General features: G+C 41.3%; 1 protein-coding gene across 1 annotated transcript in view; it reads left to right on the top strand.

Annotated features, from left to right (window-relative positions):
* Positions 1–23796, top strand: part of PLCB2 (phospholipase C beta 2) — a 163246-nt gene that overhangs the window by 112450 nt on the left and 27000 nt on the right. Inside the window, exons 14-25 of the mRNA XM_066608520.1 lie at positions 634–793; positions 922–1013; positions 5748–5844; positions 9383–9467; positions 9603–9727; positions 9822–9976; positions 11106–11270; positions 12573–12672; positions 15965–16069; positions 18251–18342; positions 21069–21147; positions 22519–22563. Of these exons, the coding sequence (XP_066464617.1) occupies positions 634–793; positions 922–1013; positions 5748–5844; positions 9383–9467; positions 9603–9727; positions 9822–9976; positions 11106–11270; positions 12573–12672; positions 15965–16069; positions 18251–18342; positions 21069–21147; positions 22519–22563 (1300 nt within the window). The remainder of the gene's footprint in view (positions 1–633; positions 794–921; positions 1014–5747; positions 5845–9382; positions 9468–9602; positions 9728–9821; positions 9977–11105; positions 11271–12572; positions 12673–15964; positions 16070–18250; positions 18343–21068; positions 21148–22518; positions 22564–23796) is intronic.

The following is a 23796-nucleotide window of genomic DNA, read 5'->3' on the forward strand; positions in this document are numbered from 1 at the left end:
TGCTGTTCCTACGTGGCCGTCCTGTGCCTAGGGATCACCGTGTAGAGGTACTATAATGTTGTTTGCCTGCACGTCCATTTTGTGTAAACTTTGCCTTTTATATGAAGTAAAGTTTTGCCAGGCCCTGACCGTTCCCAGGGACCTGAGGTACATTACTCCAGTCTGCGTCTCAATTATTTACCACCAAGGATCTTCTCGGTGGGTAACGGAATGGTGGCATCATCCATAACAACCCCTATCCCTGTTCGCAAAGTTATTGGGCATCCCTTTCCGAGGGGGTGCCCGGAAGAGGCCCAGCACTGCCCTGGCCGAGGCTACGTGCGTCCCTCCGCGAGGGAGCATGGTAAGTGCCACTGTGACCAGTGTCCATCTTGCCCTCCCAGCTCCTCAATGTATGCCCTGTGCCCGGGGTCACCCTACGGGACGCTGTATAAGCAACTCTGATAAGTCAGCGATTCTCACTCATTTGCCCTGTGGGGTCCCGACTGTTGGCCCGTATTAAAGTACCCTTAGTCAACAGAGTGAAAATTAATTGATTCTGTTGAGATTATATACATGATCAGATAGCAACAATTGCAATTATAATAATGATAGTCATTACAGTTCTGAGCGCATTTATGTTTGTTTTTGTAGCTGAAACCTGGATATCCAGTACCAAGCCCTAATGAGCTACTAGGTAAAATCCTGATAAAAAACAAGAAGAACCAGGCCTTTTCATCTGCAGAGAAGAAATTACAAACGAGTGACTCAACAAGTACAGAACAAGGAAATTCTCAGATAAGTGAGAATTCAGGTAAATAATATATTGCTCATGCAGCACTCTATGGTCGTGTAAACCTGTTTTTGTAGTATATAAGTCTCTTTTTCCTTATGTACTACAAAGATCTCATCGTCAGTTAAGTGTATGAATATGTTTCATAGATAATCAAGGAGAGGCTGCAGGGAATGAAGGCGAAAACAACGAAGTTGTAGAAAATGTGGATGAAGAGGAAAAACAGATGCAGTCAGATGAGGTAAGCGTTATAGTACCGATGGCTTCTACAATGATTTATTTCCCATTGATAACTAGTGCTGAAATATACCACAGCGTTGTACAAAAATTGTCACCATTGAAGCCAACTAACCTATCAGAATGAGGGAGGAAACTACAGAACTCGGAGGAAATGAACAGAAACATGCAAACAAGTAGAAGCCAGGATCACAATGCTACTAGGGGACAGTGCTAACCACTCAGACACCGTGCTCCAAACCTATGCTGCAGGACATTAGGCAGGACTTTTTTTTACCACGGCCCATTCCTAAGGTTTGAAAGATGCAGAAAGAAATTAAAAATTCTTCTAAGACCCAATTTATAGCCATTGACATTCTTCATTCCGACATGCAAATAAGGAAGATGGAACTATACTTCTGCAGCGCCACCTATTGGATGGCAGCATTCCTTCAAATCAATGCTTGACCCCTTATACAGGTCTGTAAAGCGATGAGAGGGAAGTGGTTCTCAATTCCCAATCATTGCTCTACAGACCTGTATGAAAGGGTCAAGCAGTGATTTGAAGGAATGTTGCCATCCAATAGGTGGAGCTGCAGAGGTATTGCTCCATCTTCCTTATTTGCATATTACCCAGAGGAGCATGGATGGCCTTATAAGTCTCCTCACTCACCTTCTTGGTGCTTTTCTCCCTAATGAATGATGATACTCCTCCCGACTCACTCCGACATGACACCCTGAAGAAATGAGAAGAATTGGAACATAATAGCATATGAACACCATTACAATATTCCCCCTAGCCACCAACTCACAGCTTTTATCATCTCAGAACCAATCCAATTTTCGACTATATTCTAAGGTTATTTATTTTTTCTTAACCACAAGGAGTTATCTATTTGAGCTTACCAAGTCCTTATATAAAAGTTGTAGTCCATTGTAGTAGTTGTTATGGCATGAATAGTTTGTGTCCTAGGGCAGTTACTAAAAGGACTTTTGCCACCTTGATAAACTATTACAATTCACAATTACCCCCAATGTCTTGGTGTTGTAACGTGGGGTGTGGGTGTTGGATACCCTGCCGAGAATGTCACAGACCAAAAGGTGTTGGTGCTAAGAAAGCAAGTCTGGTTTCATCCAATTTGTCATGCAGCACATTGAGAACCCAATAGTGCTTGCAAGGAATCATGCCCAGGAGATCTTACCACAATTTACACTGCAACAGCCTGTTTAGATATTAGCCATGCCAGGAATATTTATCACATCTTCCAGACCAGTTACTACAGTTCTAAGTCTTCTGAAAAAGGAACTGCTCCCTCTGATGACATACTAAGGGTGCCTTCACACTTGCGATCGCAATATCACTGCATTTTTAACGCAAATGTTAATAAAACATCCTAATATTAAAAACACATTGAACAAAAATCGCGATTTTTGTGCAATGCGTTTATAAAAGTCCTATTGACAGTCGCGTTTAAAAGAACGCAGCGATATCGCAAGTGTGAAGGCACCCTAAAACAATAATGCACTAGCTAAAATGCTTGGCACAGTTAATAGCGGTTATCCCTCAGGTCAAGGGCCATTCTCACAGTGGAGTTCTTACTTTCACTCACTCCTGATATGCGGGTCATTTGTGGCAATAGTGCATCACTATGGTCCCATTAATAGTCCCCTTGTGGCTCTCAGTCTCTATTGCCACACGGACATGGATGGAATTCAGTCTCTTTCTAGCTAGAGGTGTATCACTTCTCCATGGACCCACTTTTTGCTTTTGGTTCTACACAGCCCTAGAGCACTGCGCTCCATCTTCCTCAGCTCTGTCTCTATCTCTAGGGCTTAACATGCTTTTCTCAGTTCATGCTATTATCGCTGCATCACATGCACCTGAGGGACCCAACCTGCTCAAAAGAGCACAGAACACAGACATTCACACAAAAGAGGTTCAGGCGCCAACTACAGTAGCCCTATTTTTTAGATTTTACTTCCCCACCCACCTGAATGCCATGGTGCAATGTCTATGTACAATGTATTCCTCAATGTAATCCTAAGGTACCAAGATGACCCTGCAAATGACAAGTCTTCCGAGGAATGGTGGCTGAGACTGTAGTCCCCACTGTCACTTCATTAGGCACATATACCCAATAGTGAAAACTTCCACCATTGCACATCAAATTCATTATTTCTATGGTAATTAATGGTTCGTGCATTGGTTGGCAACACATATACAAGAATAAAGTATCTTCTGAAGCATTCCTGTGGGCAGTAAATCATTCAACCGGGTAGCACAAACCCCTCTAATTGTCACTTCGTCACATAATTGGTTCCATTACCATGGGATACAACTCAAATTCCAGAAATGTTGGGACACTGTATAAAATGTAAATAAATGTTAAGAAAAAAAGAATACAATGATTTCGAAATCTCATATAACCAGGTTTCATTCACAATAGAACATAGAACACATCAGAAGGTGACAGGGAGACATTTTAAATTTAAAAATTGATGGCAGCATTACATTTCATATAAGTTAGGACGGGGTTAACAAAAGGATGGAAAATTAAGTGGTAGTAATGAAAAACAGCTGGAGAGTCAATTTTCTACCAAGTAACATGATTGTGTATAAACAGAGCATGTTCGGGAGGCAGAGCCTCTCTGGAGCAAAGATGGTCAGAAGTTCACCAAACTGTGTCTAAAAATTGTAAGACCATTTCAGAAAAATGTTCCTCACTGTAAAATTGTGAAGACTTTGAATATCCCACCATCTGCAATACATAACTTCAAAAGATTCAGGGAAGCTGGAGAAATTCATGTACACAAGGGACAAGGACAAGGTAAATATTGGATGCTTGAGATCTATGGGCCTTCAAGCTGCACTGCATTAAAAACAGGCATGTTTCTGTAATGCAAATCACTGCATGGGCTCAGGAATATTTCTAGAAGTCATTGTCTTTGAACACAGTTTGCCATGCAATTCACAAATGCAAGTTAAAGGGGTTGTCTCGTGAAAGCAAGTGGGGTTAAGCATTTCTGTATGGCCATATTAATGCACTTTGTAATATACATCGTGCATTAAATATGAGCCATACAGAAGTTATTCACTTACCTTCCCTGCGCTGGCGTCCCCGTCTCCATGGCTCCGTCTAACTTCAGCGTCTAATCGCCCGATTAGACGCGCTTGCGCAGAAGGGCCTTCTGCCTTCGGCTCGGTCTGGCACGAGCGGCGTTCTGGCTCCGCCCCCTTCTACGCATCATCGCGTGGCTCCGCCCCGTCACATATGCCGATTCCAGCCTCCTGATTGGCTGGAATCGGCACACGTGACGGGGCGGAGCTACGTGATGCCGCGTAGAAGGGGGCGGAGCCAGAACGCCGCTCGTGCCAGACCGAGCCGAAGGCAGAAGGCCCTTCTGCGCAAGCGCGTCTAATCGGGCGATTAGACGCTGAAGTTAGACGGAGCCATGGAGACAGGGACGCCAGCGCAGGGAAGGTAAGTGAATAACATCTGTATGGCTCATATTTAATGCACGATGTATATTACAAAGTGCATTAATATGGCCATACAGAAGTGCTTAACCCCACTTGCTTTCGCGAGACAACCCCTTTAAAGTTGTATCATGCTAAGAAGAAGCCATATAGCAACACAATCCAGAAATACTGGTGTCTTCTCTGGGCCAAAGCTCATCTTAAATGGACTGAGGCAAAATGGAAAACTGGTCTGTGGCCAGTTGAATCAAAACTTTAAATTCTTTTTGTAAATCACGAACGCCGTGTCCTATGGACTCAAGAAGACAGGGGCCACCCAGATTGTTATTAGAGCATAGTTCAAAAGCCTGCATCTCTGATGGTATGGGATTGCATTAGTGTGTATGGCATGGGCAGCTTACACATCTTGAAAGCAATCAATGTTGAGCAGTATATAGAGGTTTTAGAACAACATATGCTGCCATCCAGACAACATCTCATTCAGGGAAAACCTTGCATATTACAGCAAGACAATACTAAACCACATACTACACCCATCACAACAGCATGACTTCATAGAAGAGTCCAAGTGATAAACTGGCTGCCTGCAATCCAGACCTTTCATCCATAGGAAACATTTGGCACATTATGAAACAAAAAATCCAGTAACGAAGACCCAGGACTGTTGAGCACCAAGAATCCTACATCAGACAAGAATAGGACAACGTTCTTCTTCCCAAACTCCAGCAATTGGTCTCCACTTCCCAGACATTCACAGACTGTTGTAAAAATAAGAGGGGGTACTGCACAATGGTAGACATGGCCCTGCCCCAACTTTTGTGAGATGAGTTACTGCCATCAATTTTGAAATTAGTTAATTTAGAAGAAATTGAAAAAATGTCTCACTTTTACCTTCTGTTATGTGTTCTATGTTCTATTGTGAATATAATATAGTTATATGAGATTTACAAATCATTGCATTCTTTGTTTCTTTACATTTATTTAGAATTCATACGGCGTCCCAACCTTTTTTTGGAATTGGGGTTGCACATTGCAAAAATAACTAAAAATAAAGCATATGGATATCACCACTGAACATAAGTAAAAGCTAAATAAAGATCTTCCCTGAGGCACGCACTTGCATCATCACTGGCATTCCAATCAATTTTGCTTAATATGTTTTTGAATTTTCTCCAGGAGCTGCCACGCATTTTGGATTCTGTAAAAATCTCTGTATTCATTAGCCTCATTAGTTTATCAGTACTTTATTTGATTGATTAACTTTAGTTTTCATTTGTATAGGGCACAGCTGGGCAGGAGGCAACCGCTTATGAAGAGATGTCAAGTTTGGTCAACTACATCCAGCCAATTAAATTTGAGTCTTTTGAAGTCTCTGCACGTGAGAGGATTTCTCTAAGTCATAATAATTAATTAAATATATAGAAGTTCGTTATAATAAGATTTTAATTAATTATACGGCTAATTTTACCAGGATAAGTTAATAGGTAACAGTAAGTGCCATAGCTCTTTGCATATGGGAATTGTTATCTGCTGCACGATATCATGATTTATGATTATCTATATATATAAAATTGAATGTATGCGTGTGTGTCTGTCTGTCTATTTGTCCTTTATGCGCTACTACACCATTCATCCGATCGCCATGAAACTTTGGGAAGTTGTTGAGTACACTCCTGGGAAGATTACTAGCATAGTACATCTATGCTATGATAAATGGCGCGCGTGCGAGCATCGACAGTTACGCCCCCTCACGTAGATCGTTCGATTTCCCTCATTGCCACTAATTCTCTCACTTCCCGATGTCGTAGAAACATAAAATTTGGCATGAGCATTGATTATGTCATAAATAGGAAAAGCTAATGGGTCCCAACTCAATTATTCAATTCTAAGTGCTAAAGAATTAGCATCCAAATTTTACGTATGGAATCTAATTCTCTCACTTCCCGATGTAATTTGGCACGAGCAATGATTATGTCATAAATAGGAAAAGTTAAAGGTTCCCAACTCGATTATTCAATTCTAAGCGCAAAAGAATTAGCGTCCAAATTTTACGTACAGAATCTAATTCTCTCACTTCCCAATGTCATAGAAACCTGAAATTTGGCACGAGCATTGATTATGTCATAAATAGGAAAAGTTAATAGGTCCCAACTTCATTATTTAATTCTAAGCACAAAAGAATTAGCGTCCAAATCTTACGTACGGAATCTAATTCTCTCACTTCCCAATGTCATAGAAACCTGAAATTTGGCACGAGCATTGATTATGTCATAAATAGGAAAAGTTAATAGGTCCCAACTCGATTATTCAATTCTAAGCGCAAAAGAATTAGCGTCCAAATTTTACGTACGGAATCTAATTCTCTCACTTCCCAATGTCATAGAAACCTGAAATTTGGTACGAGCATTGATTGTCATAAATAGGAAAAGTTAATGTGTCCCAACTCGATTATTCAATTCTAAGCGCAAAAGAATTAGCATCCAAATTTTAAGTACGGAATCTAATTCTCTCACTTCCCGATGTTATAATCAATGCTCGTGCCAAATTTCAAGTCTTTATGTCATAAATAGGAAAAGTTAATGCATCCCAACTCAATTATTCAATTCGAAGTGCAAAAGAATTAGCGTCCAAATTTAACGTACGGAATCTAATTCTCTTACTTCCTGATATCATCTATATATATATAAAAATGAATGTATGTCTGTCTGTCTGTCCTTTATGCATTACTACATCATTCATCTAATCACCATGAAACTTTTGGGAAGTAGTTGAGTACACTCCTGGGAAGGTTTCTGGCATAGTACATCTATCCTACGATAGGTGGCGCCCGTGCGAGTATCGTCGACAGTTATACCCCCCAGACAAAGATCGTTTGATTTCCATCTCAAGCACAAAAGCAAAAAGCATTACGAGCAACGGGATGCGTGTTCAACTACAAAATGATGCATCCGCTGAATGTTCCGCAAGACAATTGCTGGATATTGAGAATGCTGAGGTAAAATAAAAGCTGTGCTGTGATTGGTTGCTATATATTATACTGCTGAGGCAACATGAAAGCTGTGCTGTGATTGGTTGCTACTTCTTATACTACATGAAAGCTGTGCTGTGATTGGTCGCTATATATTATACCGCTGAGGTAAAATGAATGCTGCGCTGTGATTGGTTGCTAATTTTTATATTGCTGAGGCAGAATAAAAGTTGCGCTGTGATTGGTTGTTATTTCTCTTACTGCTGAGGTAACATGAAAGCTGCGCTGTGATTGGTTGTTATATATTATACTGCTGAGGTAGCATGAAAGCTACGCTGTGATTGGGTGTTATATATTATAAAGCTGAGGTAACATGCAAGCTGCGCTGCGATTGGTTGTTATATATTATACCACTGAGGTGACATGAAAGCTGTGCTGTGATTGGTTGTTATCTAGATATATAAAAATGAGTGTATGTATGTATGTATGTCTTCGCAGCAACGCGCGACAGGTAAGCTAGTACATATATATAATCTAAGTACAAGAAGCTAAATGTAACTTTATTATGACAAACATCATAAAGTGAGGGTTATAGACAGACTTTTTACAGCAACATTTTCCCATTTCTTGAACTAGTTGCAGTCCACAGGAGTGTACTAAATTACATGCAACTCAATGGATCAGATTCAGTAATCAGTTTTTGACAACTTTTGCTCATGAACTGAACTTAGAAAAATTGCAAATGATGACACATATCAATCAGCAATATTGTGTATATCTGTGCAGTAGTTTTGTAGAAACTTGTATTTAATTAGTAGCAGCCAAACACAGAGAATTACAGGAAGTAGTCCTTGATATTTAAAATCTCCTGAACAAAACTGTGCAATATCACGATCGCCAGTGTCAAGGAGCCCTTATTATTTTGTGTAAGTCTAGGGTCACATCATACTTAGTAATTATATTTGGTGGGACTGTTTGTAATGGTCTGCCAAAAGAACCTCCAGATGTATGACTTTGTTTGCCTATACAACTCTGCCATTGACTACAATGCAGAATACGTTGCAATGAATACAGTGTTGAATACAAGTTTCAATATAGTTAAAGAAACTCTGTCACCTACATTTTGAGCTCCAAGCTCTGTTACCTACTTTTTGCTAATAAACCAAGTTTATGGACTGAAAGTAGGTGACCCGTGGAGTCTGGGTAAGTAAGTTTTATACTTGCCTTCCCCATCGTTGCCTCCCGGTGTTTCGCTGGAGACTGAGACTGCAGTGCAGAGTGGCGCTGCTAAGAAGTCCACCCATTACAAAAATACAACGGACAAACTGCTTAGTGTGCTGACCAATGGATTGAGTGGCGCCTTTCAGGGATGACACCGGGGGAATGACACGGGAAGTATGTATAACACATCTTTAACTCAGCTGGTCACCTACTTTCAGCCCATAAGCTTAGTTTATAGGGCTAAAAGTAAGTGACAGATACCCTTTAAAGAGAACCTATCACTATTTATGGTGCTCATACAGCAGGTTCCCTGGAGTCTGGGTAGGTATTTTTTATACCAAGTCAGCATGGACTGTGCAGCTGGACCACTGACTCCCATAGCAATCAACAGGAGTATGTATGCACAGCATGCAGCCAGCGGTTCAGCTACACGGTCTGCGCTGACTTTCAAAGGTGACAGCACTGAATTGGTGATCTGGGTAATTATAAGAAATACCTCTCAGGCTCTGGGGAACCTGCCATATGAACAACATAACTTAGCTTATGGTGCTCATATTTGGTGACAGGTTCTCATTAACGCAATGCTAGCCCAATGTATTACAGTGGAACATATATACTTTTTTGGTATAAGTTTGTCTATTAGGCGTGTTAGACGTGTAGATCAGGAGATAGTGGTATGAACGTAGCCTCACAGTTTTCAAAGTTTTCTTTTTGTTTTTACCTCCAGAAAAGAATCAAAGTTATGTGATTTCTTCATTTGTGGAAACTAAAGCCTATGATCTACTAACCAGGTTTCCAGTGCAATTTATTGAGTATCCTTTATTTTGCAACCAATAAAAGGTCAAATGGTGTAATTTCCACAGGGTTTGGCCAATAGCGTTTAATGATGTATCGCATACTACTAATTCTTTACTTGCAGAGCTTCATTTCCTTCACAGTCTATTCAGATATAATAAGAGGCAAATGAGTCGAATTTATCCAAAGGGAACCAGGATGGATTCCTCTAATTACATGCCTCAAATGTTCTGGAATGCAGGATGTCAGATGGTGGCACTCAACTTCCAAACGATGGGTCAGTTTTATCTGTTTTATCAAATCACCCACTAGCAGTTCTTAGCAGTATGATACATGATCTGTATCTTGTGATTGTATCATTTTGTTCCTAGATTTGGCAATGCAGCAAAATATGGCTTGCTTTGAGTTTAATGGCAGCAGTGGGTACATACTAAAACACGAATTCATGAGGCGTGCAGACAAGCAATTTGATCCCTTTACAGTTGACCGTATCGATGTGGTTGTGGCCAACACACTTTCAATTACAGTAAGTTACTGGTACCTTGCTTATCAGATTTTACCATTTAGGCTCAGCTCACATCTACATTTATCATTCCGCTTTTTTTAAGCTATGTTTGCATATGCATTAGAAACCTCCGTTCAGAGGTTCCGTCACAGATCCGGCACAAACTGCCAGAAGAAAAAGTTCTTCATGAAGGACTTTTTATTTGGTAAAATGCTGGACAGCTGAATGGAGAGCAAACAGACACCATTAAAGTCAATGGGGTCCATTTGGCACTGTTCGGTTCCGTCAGAAGATGGATCCATTCGGCCAGGGGATTCCCCTTTCCTGCTCCCATATCAGAGCAGGCTACCAGAACACAAGGTAATGCAGGTGTAAACATAGCCTAAGTAACAGAAAAACTGATTGACAGCTGGAAGCAGATCTGTCCTATGATGGAAGTGAATGATGTCAGATAGACCCTATTGATTACAATGGGGTCTGTTTCACTTCTGTCATACCCTTTGTCATTTTTGTGAATGAAATAGCCAGTATGCTGTGCTATTTTGTCTGGAATTTTGGAACAGATCTGCGCTGAAGGCTCCAAATGGAACCTCAGATTCAGCTATGAACAAAGCTGAAAACACTATGTAAGATGGTAGACGTTTCTTGAGCCGTTCAGTTACTTTTTAAAAATATGTTGCTTTAACCCTTTGTTTAAGCGAAAGACTTTATCAATGGTAAAGAATGTAAGTTGTGGTGCTTCCCTATCACATTATGTTGTTTGGACCTATAGACACGTGACCATTTAGTGTACTGTTCTGTGTATGGGCAATGATACTGTATACATAACATGCTGTTACTGTTAGACTGGTGGTAAGTCTCCCTTTTCTCTATTGCAGAGATGTAGTCCTGAGGCATGAGGATGCCGTACTTTTTGCAGCAGCAGTGCAGTATGTTGCAGCTTTGTCCAATTAATTTGAATGAGACAACCCTGCAATACTTTGCACTACCCTTTAACTGATTGGCGAAAATGCAGTTGGTACTTGGCTTTAGGTTTCCAGAGTTAGCAATTGACTAACAGAATAGGAACAAGATTACTGAAAGAATTCTGACTACCGCTGCTATTATGCAACCACACAAACACATGATCATCGAGGTGTTCTCTCCCCAGATAATCTCAGGTCAGTTCCTGTCTGACAAAAGTGTGAAAAGCTATGTTGAAGTTGAGCTTTTTGGGCTGCCTGGAGATCCCAAGCGCAAGTACAAAACCAAATTAACCTCTACTGCAAACTCAATAAATCCTGTATGGAAAGAAGAGCCATATGTGTTTGAAAAGGTAATGTGAGGCTATTATACACTTCTGTTTTAGGGCGTCTTCCCATTGGCGAGAAAATTATGCGTTTTTTTGGGGGGGGTTTCGCGATGCGAGAGAGAGTGAAAACACATGATTATGAAACCTATAATTTTCAATGGTTTCATTCTCATTTGCAATGTTTTCACTCCTGCGATGCTGCGTGAAAAAAAAAATTGCAACATGTCTTTTCATTTTGCAATATCGCTCATTATCCTCAATGGGAGAACATCACGATCCCCTGCCACGGCTGTGACAGCTGCAGCAGGGAATATCCTTCAGCAGCGCTGGCCCCATTGAAAACAGTGGGAGAACATCGTGATCTCATGAATCACAGCACAATATCGCCCTCGCCAGGATGAAGGAGCCCTTAAGCAATGCACCATATGCAATCTTGATTTTTGTATAGTACAAAAGAGAATTTCCATTAGAATGTATTCCTTGCCACGGACTATGTGCACACATAGATTTGACACAGAATCTGCATGGAATCTGAGCTAATTCATTAAAATGGGAATGTACGCCATAAATCCACTTCCTGCAAAAAAAAACTCCATGTGGACTATGGAGCATATTTCCATTAGAATGTATAGAGCACTTCCTTGCCGCCAATATGCTGAGGAATTCATGCCAATTCCAAAGCAAACCTATAATCCCTCTTGTGAATAGGGCCTTAGGGAATATGAGTATTTGTATATTTTACAGGCAAAGTACGAATGTGTATATTGTGGCAAACTGGGGGTTACTCGCTTCCTGGTTTTGCTTTCTTCTTCATTCAAGGGTGTTGACACCACAGACATAAAGGCTCAGGGCCACCAAATTACTTCAAATTTCGGCTTTGCACTAGTTTTATTTTGCACACAGCAAAAATGTACTAAAACGTAATACGATTGTACTTGAACATTATACATTTTCAAGGTTTCCAACTCCCAGTCACTATCCCCCACCCAGGGTGTCTAGAGGGCGTCCTCCTCTGTCAGACAAATGACAGGCCCTGGTTTTTCCCTCCTTTTTCTTTTTCCTTCTTTTTAAGGAAAAAGCATTTTAGCAGGTTTGGGTTTGCACCAAACTGAACTTTTGGCAAAGTTTGACCAAAATCCAGGGTTTGACTGTTTTGGTTCGCTCACCACTACCTTTCATGTTTAGTCTATAAAATATTTTCATGACCTTTTATTAAGACTTGCACAATAAGGACGTCACTGTACTTTATACATTACGTAAATTGTAGGCTTGCTATGAACATATGCAGAGGCTTTGTTAATTTTTTTTTGCTGAATCACCTTCCAGATCCTTATGCCAGAGATGGCATCTCTAAGAGTCGCAGCATTTGAGGAAGGAGGAAAATTTATTGGGCATCGAATCATTCCAGTTGATGTGATTAGATCAGGTAGGTAGAAGTAATATTCTATTGTCCTGCCAATACAAATGTAAAGAATATTATTCGAGACATGGAAATTTTTTCTGGAATTGCATGAAGTTAGTTTGGTTTCACACTGGCGTTAGGGTCAGTTCAGGGTTTCCATTTCTCTGCTCCGTTTTTGTCGGAGAGAAACTGAAATAAAACGTTAAAAAAATCAGTTTTTTTCCTGATTCACTTCAATGGGGTTTCAAAAAACGGAAAGCAAATGGAAAGGCTTTAGTTTGCTTCTGTTTGAACAGGTTTTCCTTTTTTTGGAGGGTGGAAAAATACGCTGCAGACTGTTATTTTCCCATAAAAAATGGAAACCTAACAGAACGCAAGCAAACTGAAGCCTTTCTATATGCTTTCTGGGTTTTTTTAAACCCAATTGAAGTGAATGGGGGAAAAAAGCGGATGTTTTTTTATTTTATTTCAGTTTCAAAAACAGAACAGAAATATGGAAACCCTGAACTTACCCTAAAGCCGGTGTGAGCAGCCTTACTTCGTGTAACTCGGGAGCCCTATTCAAAGTGAATGGAGTGTTGGTGCACCTGCACAACCAGCGATTCAGTCTCTTCCTCACTGCAGAGGGTGCAGTAACCCCGCAGTGAGGAGGACAAGGAACACAGGAACCCCATTCTTTCAATTTTCAGGGTCTCAGCAGTGAGATCCCCACAAATAAGCAAGTTATCCCCTATCTTGTGGATAGGGGATAACTTGAAATTCTGGTACAACCCCTTTAAAGTGGAGATCCACTATTGCTGAGACATGTTGACAGGTTGACTCACTACTGTCATTAATGTTAGTATATCTGTAACATATTTACCAAAATATCACATGATAAATGTCTCTAAGGATTGCCTCTAATTGTCGAGCTATACCTCTGCAATTAGCCGTGATCCGCATATGGTTACTGTTCATCATCTGCCGAGTGCACAGGCACCTTAACGGGATTGAACGGAACTTTTACTTTTGATGTCCTATCCTCAGAATAAATCGCTAAGTTGCATCGCTAAGGAGTCCTACCCCAGTGGGGTTCTGGATGAGCTACTGGTAAAAGTTTATTATCTTTATTCTCAGAATAAGCCTGCTTTCACATGACTGAGAAAATCGCGCAAGATTAGTGCCCAGCAAGATGCACAAATGTTGCACTAATATGAACCCCATTCCTTTGCTCTATCTTTGTGCGTTCTTTGGAATGCATTGTCCATTGTTTTCTATGGGGCCGGAAAACACATCGCACAATGTGCACGCAAGTGCAATGCCAGGTCTCCCATTGAAAACAATGGGAAACAGCATCCTCCAGCACTGCAACTGTACTGAAGTTATGGGAGGCATTTTTGTGCAGGGAGATCACACGTTCACGAGTGCAATATCAGGCTGAGTTGCATGGCCCGATATCGCACTCGGCCATGTGCAGGAAGCCTAAGTCAATAGTTCATCAGCAGGGGTTTGTCTCTCGGTATACCTATTGATCAGCTGATGGCTGTCAATACAGATAGCGTTGAACACAGATAGCACTGTCAATATTGCAGCAGCCCAGTTTGGTACTATAGGAACAGTTTCCAAATAATTCAATGCAAAATGTGCCTGACGTAGCAAACCAAGCAGATACAATATGCTCGCTGTCCAGAGGCTCAACTTGAAGTTCCTGGGCCCCCATGCAAAACCTGTAACAGGGCCCCCAACTATAATGTTATATTCATAGTACTGTGCTCCCTATATAGAGAAGAGAGGCCTTATGGGCCCCTGAGGCTCCTGGGCCCGGGTGCAACCGAATCCCCTATAGTTATGCCAGTGTCGCTGATCAGTGGAGATCCTATGCGGTGGACCCCCACTGATCCTGAGGATAAGTCATCAATAGTAAATTTCCTGGGCAACACTTTTAATACTAATGACTGTTATAAAATATGCATAAGCTGTACAGTAACTTAGTAACAGTCTGATTTGGGTACATGTGCTCTAATTTTGCATAGCAAAAATCTCATTAGACTTTGATAAATGTGTTGTATTACTGTGACTAAGAAACTCTACCGCTGTCACATCCCTGCTACATACAGAAAAAAATTAACAAGTACCATGGAGTAGGTGTTATTAGCAGTCTGGTATTTTGCAACTGCGTGTTAAATATTGCATAGTTTTCAGGATCCGCTTATGCCAACTTCAAAGTGTAATTAACTTTTCAGAATGAGTGGCCTTTTTATATGTACATTAGGAAAAAAACTGCATATCTGGCAATTATATGACATATATCCTGTATTTTCCTTATTTTTCCCCGTCTGCGGGCTGTACATCTAATTCTCAGTTCTCTGTTGCTGTGCAGTGTTCTATACACTGTGTATAGAGAACTATGGATTCTGCTTTCTGTCTGTAACACATATAGAGACATAACATCATTATATAGGACAGTGTACAGTGGTACTGAGCAGTGGAGATGTGATAAACATGCTGCAAATCACTCACTATTGGCTCTATCAGCACCTGTGAGTCTCTGCTTCTGTCCGTTATCCTCCCCCCACTCCCATTTGCTCTCATAGAGTTGAATGAGGGGGATGAGTCCTATGTTTTCTATTCTCTATTCTGCTAATTCAAGTAACAGAGATAATATCACTTGACAACAGGTGGTGGACGTCAATTTAGTAGAGACTCCTGGTGGCAAGGCTCAGATTGGCCCACAGGGGAAAAGGTGACTTCCTCAGTGGGCCTTGAGCCAGAGGAAGACCCCCCTAGTACCTCGACCCCCTTTCCATCCTTGACACCCACCGCAACACACACTGGTAGGCAGAGTACAGCATCTTACAGAGGTTTCTCCAGCCCCCCCAAATTTTGAAAGCTGTTCAAGTATGGTGGAAAAACATGACAAAAAGGCTTACCCACTGCACCTGTTTCCTTGCTGCTCCTGTTCTAATGGTACCTAGTCCCCAGTGTTCTCCACTTCCTGCTGCAGTAGCAATGATGCCCTGTAAACAGGACATGTGACCGCAATAGCTAATCATCAACCAACATGAGCAGCTTTGTGGCTGTGGCAGTCACATGACCATGTTGTGGGCCTTTAAGTAGTGGGCAGCATTGCAGCATTTCAGAATAAAATGTATTTCTTTGTAAAGAGGAAGCCTGTTTCAGTTTCATACTGCCCAGGTTAGGGTAATAAAAAACAGATGACGGGTTCCCTTTAAACTTACAACACATTGAGAAACTCACCCCTTTTTGTATTGTAATTCAGCATCCTACATGCAAGATGTTTTTATAATTCAAGATGTCACTTTGATTTTGTTGCCAGGCTACCATCATATGTGCCTTCGGAGTGAGAGTAACATGGCACTTACAATGCCATCTCTTTTTGTCTATGTGGAAGTGAAAGATTATGTACCAGAATCCTTGGCAGGTAAATTTAACATGTCTGTAATTCTCAATGTCAGCAGAATAACTAAAAGCACTTTCAATCAGCACATTGGAAAATGCAGTCATTTAAATGTACTATGTTTCTACCTATAGATTGGAGGGTGTTATGTGACCAGTATATATAGATTTGTTCATGTCAAAACCCGGAACTTCAGCCTAAACAACGAAAAAAATTTAACTTAGACTGATACTTTTCTTCCTTTTCTTGGGTGTACATTCTGATTCCGGCTTAAAAATTGCATGCTAAAAATCTGCAGTGTGCGAATAGGGTGTAAAATCTGGATGCTCAAAGAAAACACATACTAAACAGCAAGAATTAAAAGGGATTATCCAGTTACCAGACAGCATCTCTTCAGTAGGGCTGCCTGTAGTAAAATAACAAACTGAGCTATACTTACCACTCCGCTGCTGCCGGGATCCAGCACTGCAGTCCCGCTGTGATCCCAGTGTTTTTTGTGACAGCTGATGTCACTAGAAGCCAGGTGATCGCTGCAGTCAATCATTCCTGAACTCCTGGCACCATGACTCTTAAGATGTGAGCGCTGATGCCAGGAGAGCAAGTCTGAATGCTGCAGCTCACTTGTCCTGCAAAGAAAACAAGCAGTCACGTAGATATGTCATTGGAAAAATAAAAGTTATGATTTTTTTTTTAATAATGGAACTTCAGAATGTCACCCGGACACAAGAGCATCAATGACACTTGGTCATGAAAGGGTTAAGGTTTTCATTTTGCCAACATGTAGAGCAAAACTATTATAACAAGATAGAAAAGATGGATTTACACTTGTACTTTAATGACAATGTAACTATGTATGTTGTCTAAGGCTAGATGCACGCAAGCCATAATGCAGGCACAACTCTCATCGGTCGGCACGCAGGCACCCATTCATGTGTTGCCTGCTATACACAGACTCTGCACACTGACATGCATTGTCATATAGTTTTATTTAATCAGTAATAGGGCATGCAATTCATTTTTTTACCTCATAAGCCTGTAATGGGGCCATGTGCTGCCTGTGTATTAACATGTATAGTACAAAGCCCCCAAAATACTCTAGTGTGCTGCAGGCCTAAGGGCCCGTTCACATGAACGTATTTGCACAAGCAAAATACAGAGAATAGAACCATTGATTTCAACTGGTTCACTCTTAATGCCCCTTTTTGCACGCGCTCTATTTTTGTGCACCAAAGCTCCACATAGAATTTTATGGGAGATGCGCAAATACGCACGAAATATGGGCAAATACACAATACGCTGAGCAGTTTCTGTGAAAACAAAAACACATCTAAACCTCATTAGGCTAAATAGTCTTTTCAATCACGGTGGGAATGTGCCCCACGACCATGGCCCTGCGAGCACAAAATGTTCAGTAATATGTGCCAATACGCATGTAAAAACACATCGTTCATGGCAGAAACATGTTGCGGTCAGACGCACATTTTTGCGCATATGCTTGTGTGAAGGGGCTATGAACAATGCTTGCTCTACATTTTATGCACAAGTGCCTCTCTTCCTCTCTCAACCTTTCCACTGTCTTCCACCTCTCTAGCGTGAACATTCTTCTGAATCTTCCTCTTCTGCATTGGTTCGTCCCTCCGGCCTCCTTGTTTTTACGGGCTTTTTTTACAATAGGTCAGACAAAGCTTCTAACTTTCCTGCTTGAGCCAGAAAGAATTACATAGTGGAACACTTCTTTTTTTTCCAGCTAACAACGCAGGTAATGACTGGAACCCTGCTGAAACCCAGACCTATTAGTCTCCTTTTCAGCAACAGAAATGGCTACAGTATTTCCATCGTGGGGTTCCATCTGAATCCCTTTTTTGGGGGGATTAAGACGTAATCCCAGACAGATACCCTAGACGTAGTGAATAACATGGTGTGAATGGTGCCTTAGTTTTCCTTTGCTGGATCAACAAAGCTGCTGCGAAATAGCCCCCCACTATATCTACCTGTAGTGGGGGGCTCCAAATATATTAGGGGATATGCAGTATTTTATGGGAAGCACTTCACTATAATGACTCTAAAAGCTATAAACTATATTGGTTGCACTAGTGTTTATACTTGGCTTTCTAAATATTTCTATTTGGCACTATGACAGTATTTCTTAACGTTCCTTTCACACACTTATAAGACTGTGGGATGTTGTAATGTCTTGTTTTGCAGATCTCACTCACGCTCTCTCAAATCCCATCAAAGCTTTTAAAGCGCTGGAGAAATCGTCAATAAAGATGAATAACAAAGTATTATGTGATGAGGTATAATGTACTTGTACTTGACATTGGGCTGTGCTTATATCTACTTTTGTTTTGTATTTGACAAACAATATACTTGGAAGCCTTTTGTAAATTCAGCTTTAAATGTTGCTGCCTTGACAAACTACTTGCTGTAGGTGATATTAAAATACTGTATATGCAGCTAATACATACTGTACATGCAGAGGGAAAGGTCGTCCATCTAAGGGCTGGCTCACATAAATGTAATTTAATAGTGAATTATGTGCACAAAGTACTTGCATGGTGAATGTAGTCAATAAAAGTACATTGATTTTCATTGATCCATTCACACTTGCATATATACATTGCGTATAATATGTGCGTAAAAAAATGTAGCATGTTCTGGTAGCGCCTTTCACCCACCAGTGTGCTTGGAGTTTATTATTAAAAAACAAAACACTTATTTTACATGCATCGAAAGCGCCAATGAACAAGATACCCAACATATATTTGGACCATTGAGACTTGTTTGAAGTGTTAGCCAATAGAGCAAAATGTGATTGTTTTTAGCAAGAGTAACCAAGTAATCCTGTAGATATGATACCTTTTAATGGCTAACAAAATTACATGATGTTATGGCGAGCTTTCCAAGCTACTTAGGGTTAAGCATGAGAAAGAACCCTAAGTAACTTGGAAAGCTCGCTATAACATCATGTATTTTTGTTAGCCACTACAAGGTAATCTTATCTACAAGACTACTTGTTTTTTCTTACTCAGAACAGTCACATTTTGACTTGTCTGAAATGGCAGTGAAAGTGTCCCCAATAGTAGTAGTGACCCCCTTAATGGTCACATTAGTAATAGTAGTAACAGTGTCCCACATAGTGGCCCCAGTATTAACAGTGTCCCCCATAGTGGACCTTCAGCTAGGCAGCAACCCAACAAGCATTTCATTCACTCCATCTGTAGCTCCTGTCTGGCGGCTGCTGCTGTAATCAGTCTGTAACCTCTGACCTCTCCCCTTGCTGTCTGCGCTATGTACAGGAACGCAGACACTGGGGGAAGAGAGGTCCAGGGTCACAGACTGATTACAACAGCAGTGGCTGCCAGACAGGAGCTGTGGACAAAGTGAGTGAAATGTTTCTTGGATTGCTGTCTAGCTAGCTCGCAGCTAGCAATTATTTTTTATAGCCATTAATATGGCCGGTGAAAAAAAAAATACTAGCCGGGCCATTGACTTACTCGGCAACCCTGGCACCACCTCTCTGAGGTTCTGAATAGTGACGCCTGAGGCAGCAGTCTTGGGTCGCCTCATGGTAGGGGTGCCTCTGGCCACTTAGTTATGCCTTTTGCATTGTGACATGGATGATTGGGGGAAGTTGCTCTTGGAAGATGCTTAGATCCCATTCTTTATTCATAGTGGTGTTTATTAAAAAAATGTTTGAGTCCACTCTCTTGGATAAAAAGCAAGCCCACACATAAATGGTCTAAGGATTCTTTACTGTTGGCATGACACAGGACCCATGGAGGAATGGAGCTTCACTCCCATGTGAAAAGGGTTTCGACAGATGAACATATGCACAAATACGTTGGTCGCAATGTAGCGTATTTGCTACATTTTGCAGGCGTGATTTTCATGTGCGCAAAAACGTACGCAAACACTTTAGTCTGTTTAAGCCCAAAAGCTCAGTTTGTCTGGCTCACTGATAAAGCTGAGCTCTTAGGCTGGTCTCACATAGACAGGTCGGACTTCGCAGCGAAATCCGATCTGACCGTAGTTGGTGACCCTGCCTACCTGAATTATCTGTACTGTGGATGTCCGTGGATAATGGCCGTCATTCAGAGTAAAGTGTTTTTGTTTTTTTTGGTTTTTTTATATTTGTATTCCTTGTGCCATTGCAAGGCGATGATGCAGGTACCCATGGCCTATGCGCAATGTCAACTGCAGTTGAGCCGCAGGTCGGACCGCTTCCATTGATTTCAATGATAGCCGGTTGTGCAGAATCCAGACAAAAAGAGAACATGCTGCGGTTTTATTTCTGCTTGTGGAAATCGCAATGTGAATGTTCTATTTTTGTAATGTGTGTGGTATACCGTGAATCGTTCATGTAGGTAACAATTTAAATCCAGTAGTGTGAGACCAGCCTTATCCCAGCAGTCATAACAATACATACTACTGTCCTTTGTCCTCTTTCATGGGCGTTACTGGTGCAGGGAATTATTACAGACTGGCAGATGAGCTTTCTGTCCTGACGTTACCCATCCTAGTAGGACTGGTTTTGTGTTTAGCACTCATTTTCATTCCCCAATGATTGTACCCTACACAAAAAAAAGCTGTTACAAATAACTAAAGGTCTTCAGATCTCCAGAGGCATAACTTGAAGCTTCTGGGCCCCCATGCAAAATCTGTAATGGGGCCCCCAACTATAATGCTTTATTCATAGTACTGGGCTCCCTATATGGAGAAGAGAGGCCTTATGGGCCCCCTAAGGGCTCGTTCCCACGGATGGAGCAGAATATGCCCGCATCCCCTACAGGTCTCTATTTATACTACTCTATACACTGTGTTTTTTCACTATTTTTTTTTTCTATTTCCTAGACAACTTTTTCACCGCATGTAAAATAAGGGGTTGAAAATGACCATTTCATTATTGGCTTTACAATACAAACCAAGAAATGTTTTGTCCAGACCACAGAAAATGTTTTTTCCTTACATTGTTGTAAATATTGCAGTTTATTAATTTTTATCTCTTTGTTTTATTTATTAGAAATCAGTGACCCCTCAATCCAACGGATTTTGTGGCTCTATTAAACTGTCTAATGTATTGAAGCCGAATACTACTGCAAGTAAAGTACACCTTTTCCCACTTACTTTACTGTCTTATATTAACTTATGTGTATTTCTAGATTTCAATTTAATTCTACAACAACACAAGAAAAATTGGGGGGTGGAAGAGAAATGCACGATAGTGGCTTGGACCTGATAAACTAAAAAGCTTAATGCGACAATTTTTCTTCTTTGAATTGTCGGTGACTGTCAGTCTTGGCACAGAAAGCTTATGGTGGCGTAAAAACTACCTCGCCTCAGAGCTCTTTTAGACGAGCCGATTCTTGTTTGAACAAGTGAGTGACGTCACTGCTAGCTTTTTTGCTGTCGTGCAGCATATTTATACAGGCAGAAGCATTCTTGGCTTGTTGACTCGAGAATCATTCAGCCTTTCATATTCGCTTATACAGACTGAACAAGCGCTATTTAAACCAAATGATAAGTGAAAGAGTCAATGACAGTTTTTAGGGCTCTTTCACACGTTTGCCTGCCGCTGCCGTAAAAACGCGTGAGCGGGCACACAAATCTGCAGTTTGTGCGCCCGTTCAGACGGCCCAAGCCCAGCGCATATACGCTGAGCCCAGATTGCTGTCGGGTGGGGGAAGACAGTTTAGCTCTACTAAACTGCATTACCCCTTTCCGCCCCCTCGACAGCTCTCAGCAAGGGGAGGAGGCAGGACAGGGCGGGAGTTTCCACACACTCTTGGCAGCCAGCAACAGGAAGGGGCTGGATGGGGCGGGAACTTAGCAACTAGCTCCCGCCCCCCTCCCATTGCAAACAGCCGGCAAGGGACAGAGAGAAGAGGGAGGGAGTTTAGCAGTCACGCTGCTAAACTCCCTCCCACCTCCCTTCTCTGGCAGCTGTCATTGGCTCTCATAGGAGTCTATACAACCACCGAGGTATTCCAGCTGGGAAAGATAGTTCCTGAACTATCTTTCCTGCCGTGCGTAAAAACGCCGGACAAAATGCGCTATTTTGGCCAATCGGGTGCTTTTATGCAGCGGAAAATCACCCATCTGATCTGATTCATTAGAATCCTATACATCAGATGGTAGCGCATATTGTCCGGCATAAAAACGGCGGCTGATATACGCTCGTGTGAATAAAGCCTTATGCTTGCATAAAATTAATGACGAATGAGAAGCAAACTATTCTCATTCATCATTCAGTCGTTGGCCCACGCCTTTACTAAACGATAATCATTCCATCTAAAAGGTTCTGCTTTCCTTGCATGATATCAGACAAGATATTCAAGCCACTTTTCAGTTTGAGGGTGTCATGTCTTATTGGATTAATACAAGTTTAAGTCAAGTATATCTAATATAAATTTTGTTATACATTTTTAACTGTACATCTTGTTAATGTATTCTATTTGTTGTTCAATTGTTAGATTCAGCATGCAGTGGAAAACCGGATGCTTTGAAGGAAGCAGCAGGTAAGAATATAACAAAAAAAGAATGGACCGTAACTAATATGAAACCCTTTTTTATTAAAGGTGCATGGGGTATAAGACCAAAACTCTGTTACTGTAAAGTTGGCACATTTAGAGTAGATTAAAGGGGTTTTCCATGCAAATACAATTAATAACCTCTCCTCAGGATAGGTTATCAATAGTTGATAGTCTGGGGTCCACCACTTGGGATACTGACCAATTAGATGATTGGGCACCTGCTGAAAAAAAATTGACTTTGACCCCTGTATAGTACCTGGTTTTGGTAATTGCAGGCGCAGCTGTCAATTATTTTGCCTGCAATTACAAGTGCTGGCCAGTAGGCCACTACGCAAGGGTCAGAGCCAACTGCTTCTGCTCCGACTCCTGAGTATTGGCGTGATGACAGTGGGCACTGGATCCGTTGCGGTCCTTAGCAGTGGACCCCAGCAGATCAACTCATGATGACCTTTTTATATATAGATTTTTATTTTATTCTGTCAATTTTTTAATTATTTTGCATCTTTTTTTTACCATTCATGTCCCCCATGTCGTTACATAATACCTCAATGAGCGCTATGCAGCCTGTGTCTGACAGCCAAGGACCTGACCTGCTTGATTGCAGGAACTGAAGCTTTAATTCAGTGCCAAACTTTTGCTATTGGCCAGGATTAAAGCCCAGGACCAAGCGCTATATATTTATGGAGCTTGGTCCTTAAAGGGGTTGTAGAGGATCAGCAAAATATGGCTACTTTCATGGTTCAGCAAAATGGCTAACAATGCTGTGTAGGAGCAGGGAAGCAATGTTCAGACATACTTTTGTGAAGACTGTTCGTATCTGCAGCAGTGACAAAATCAAGTTTGAGTTTGCAAAGGGCACTGTTGCAAGTGCACTAGAGGCAGGCCTTCCCACTGAAGCGCTCTCTATTGTGCTATTCCACAGTTCAGATTGACAGCTGTAGCAGTGTATTAGTTGGACACTACAACTGTCAATCAGAGCTATGGAGCAGCTCAATGGACAGAGAGGAGAGCACTTCAGTTAAATGGCCAAAAAGCTTTTGGGGCGGTGCGTGGCACAGAATAAAAGTTGTTTTTATGACTGCTTATGGACAATGAAACACCAAAGGAAATTCGTGAGTGCATGATAGAAACACTGGGTGGCCAATGCCCGTTGTACTCAATTGTGAAGAATAGGTGTGCCGACTTTCAGAAGGTGATTTTTCCACCCAAAATGCTGAA

Source organism: Eleutherodactylus coqui, chromosome 6 (genome assembly GCF_035609145.1).
Source record: "Eleutherodactylus coqui strain aEleCoq1 chromosome 6, aEleCoq1.hap1, whole genome shotgun sequence".
Lineage (NCBI taxonomy): Eukaryota > Metazoa > Chordata > Amphibia > Anura > Eleutherodactylidae > Eleutherodactylus > Eleutherodactylus coqui.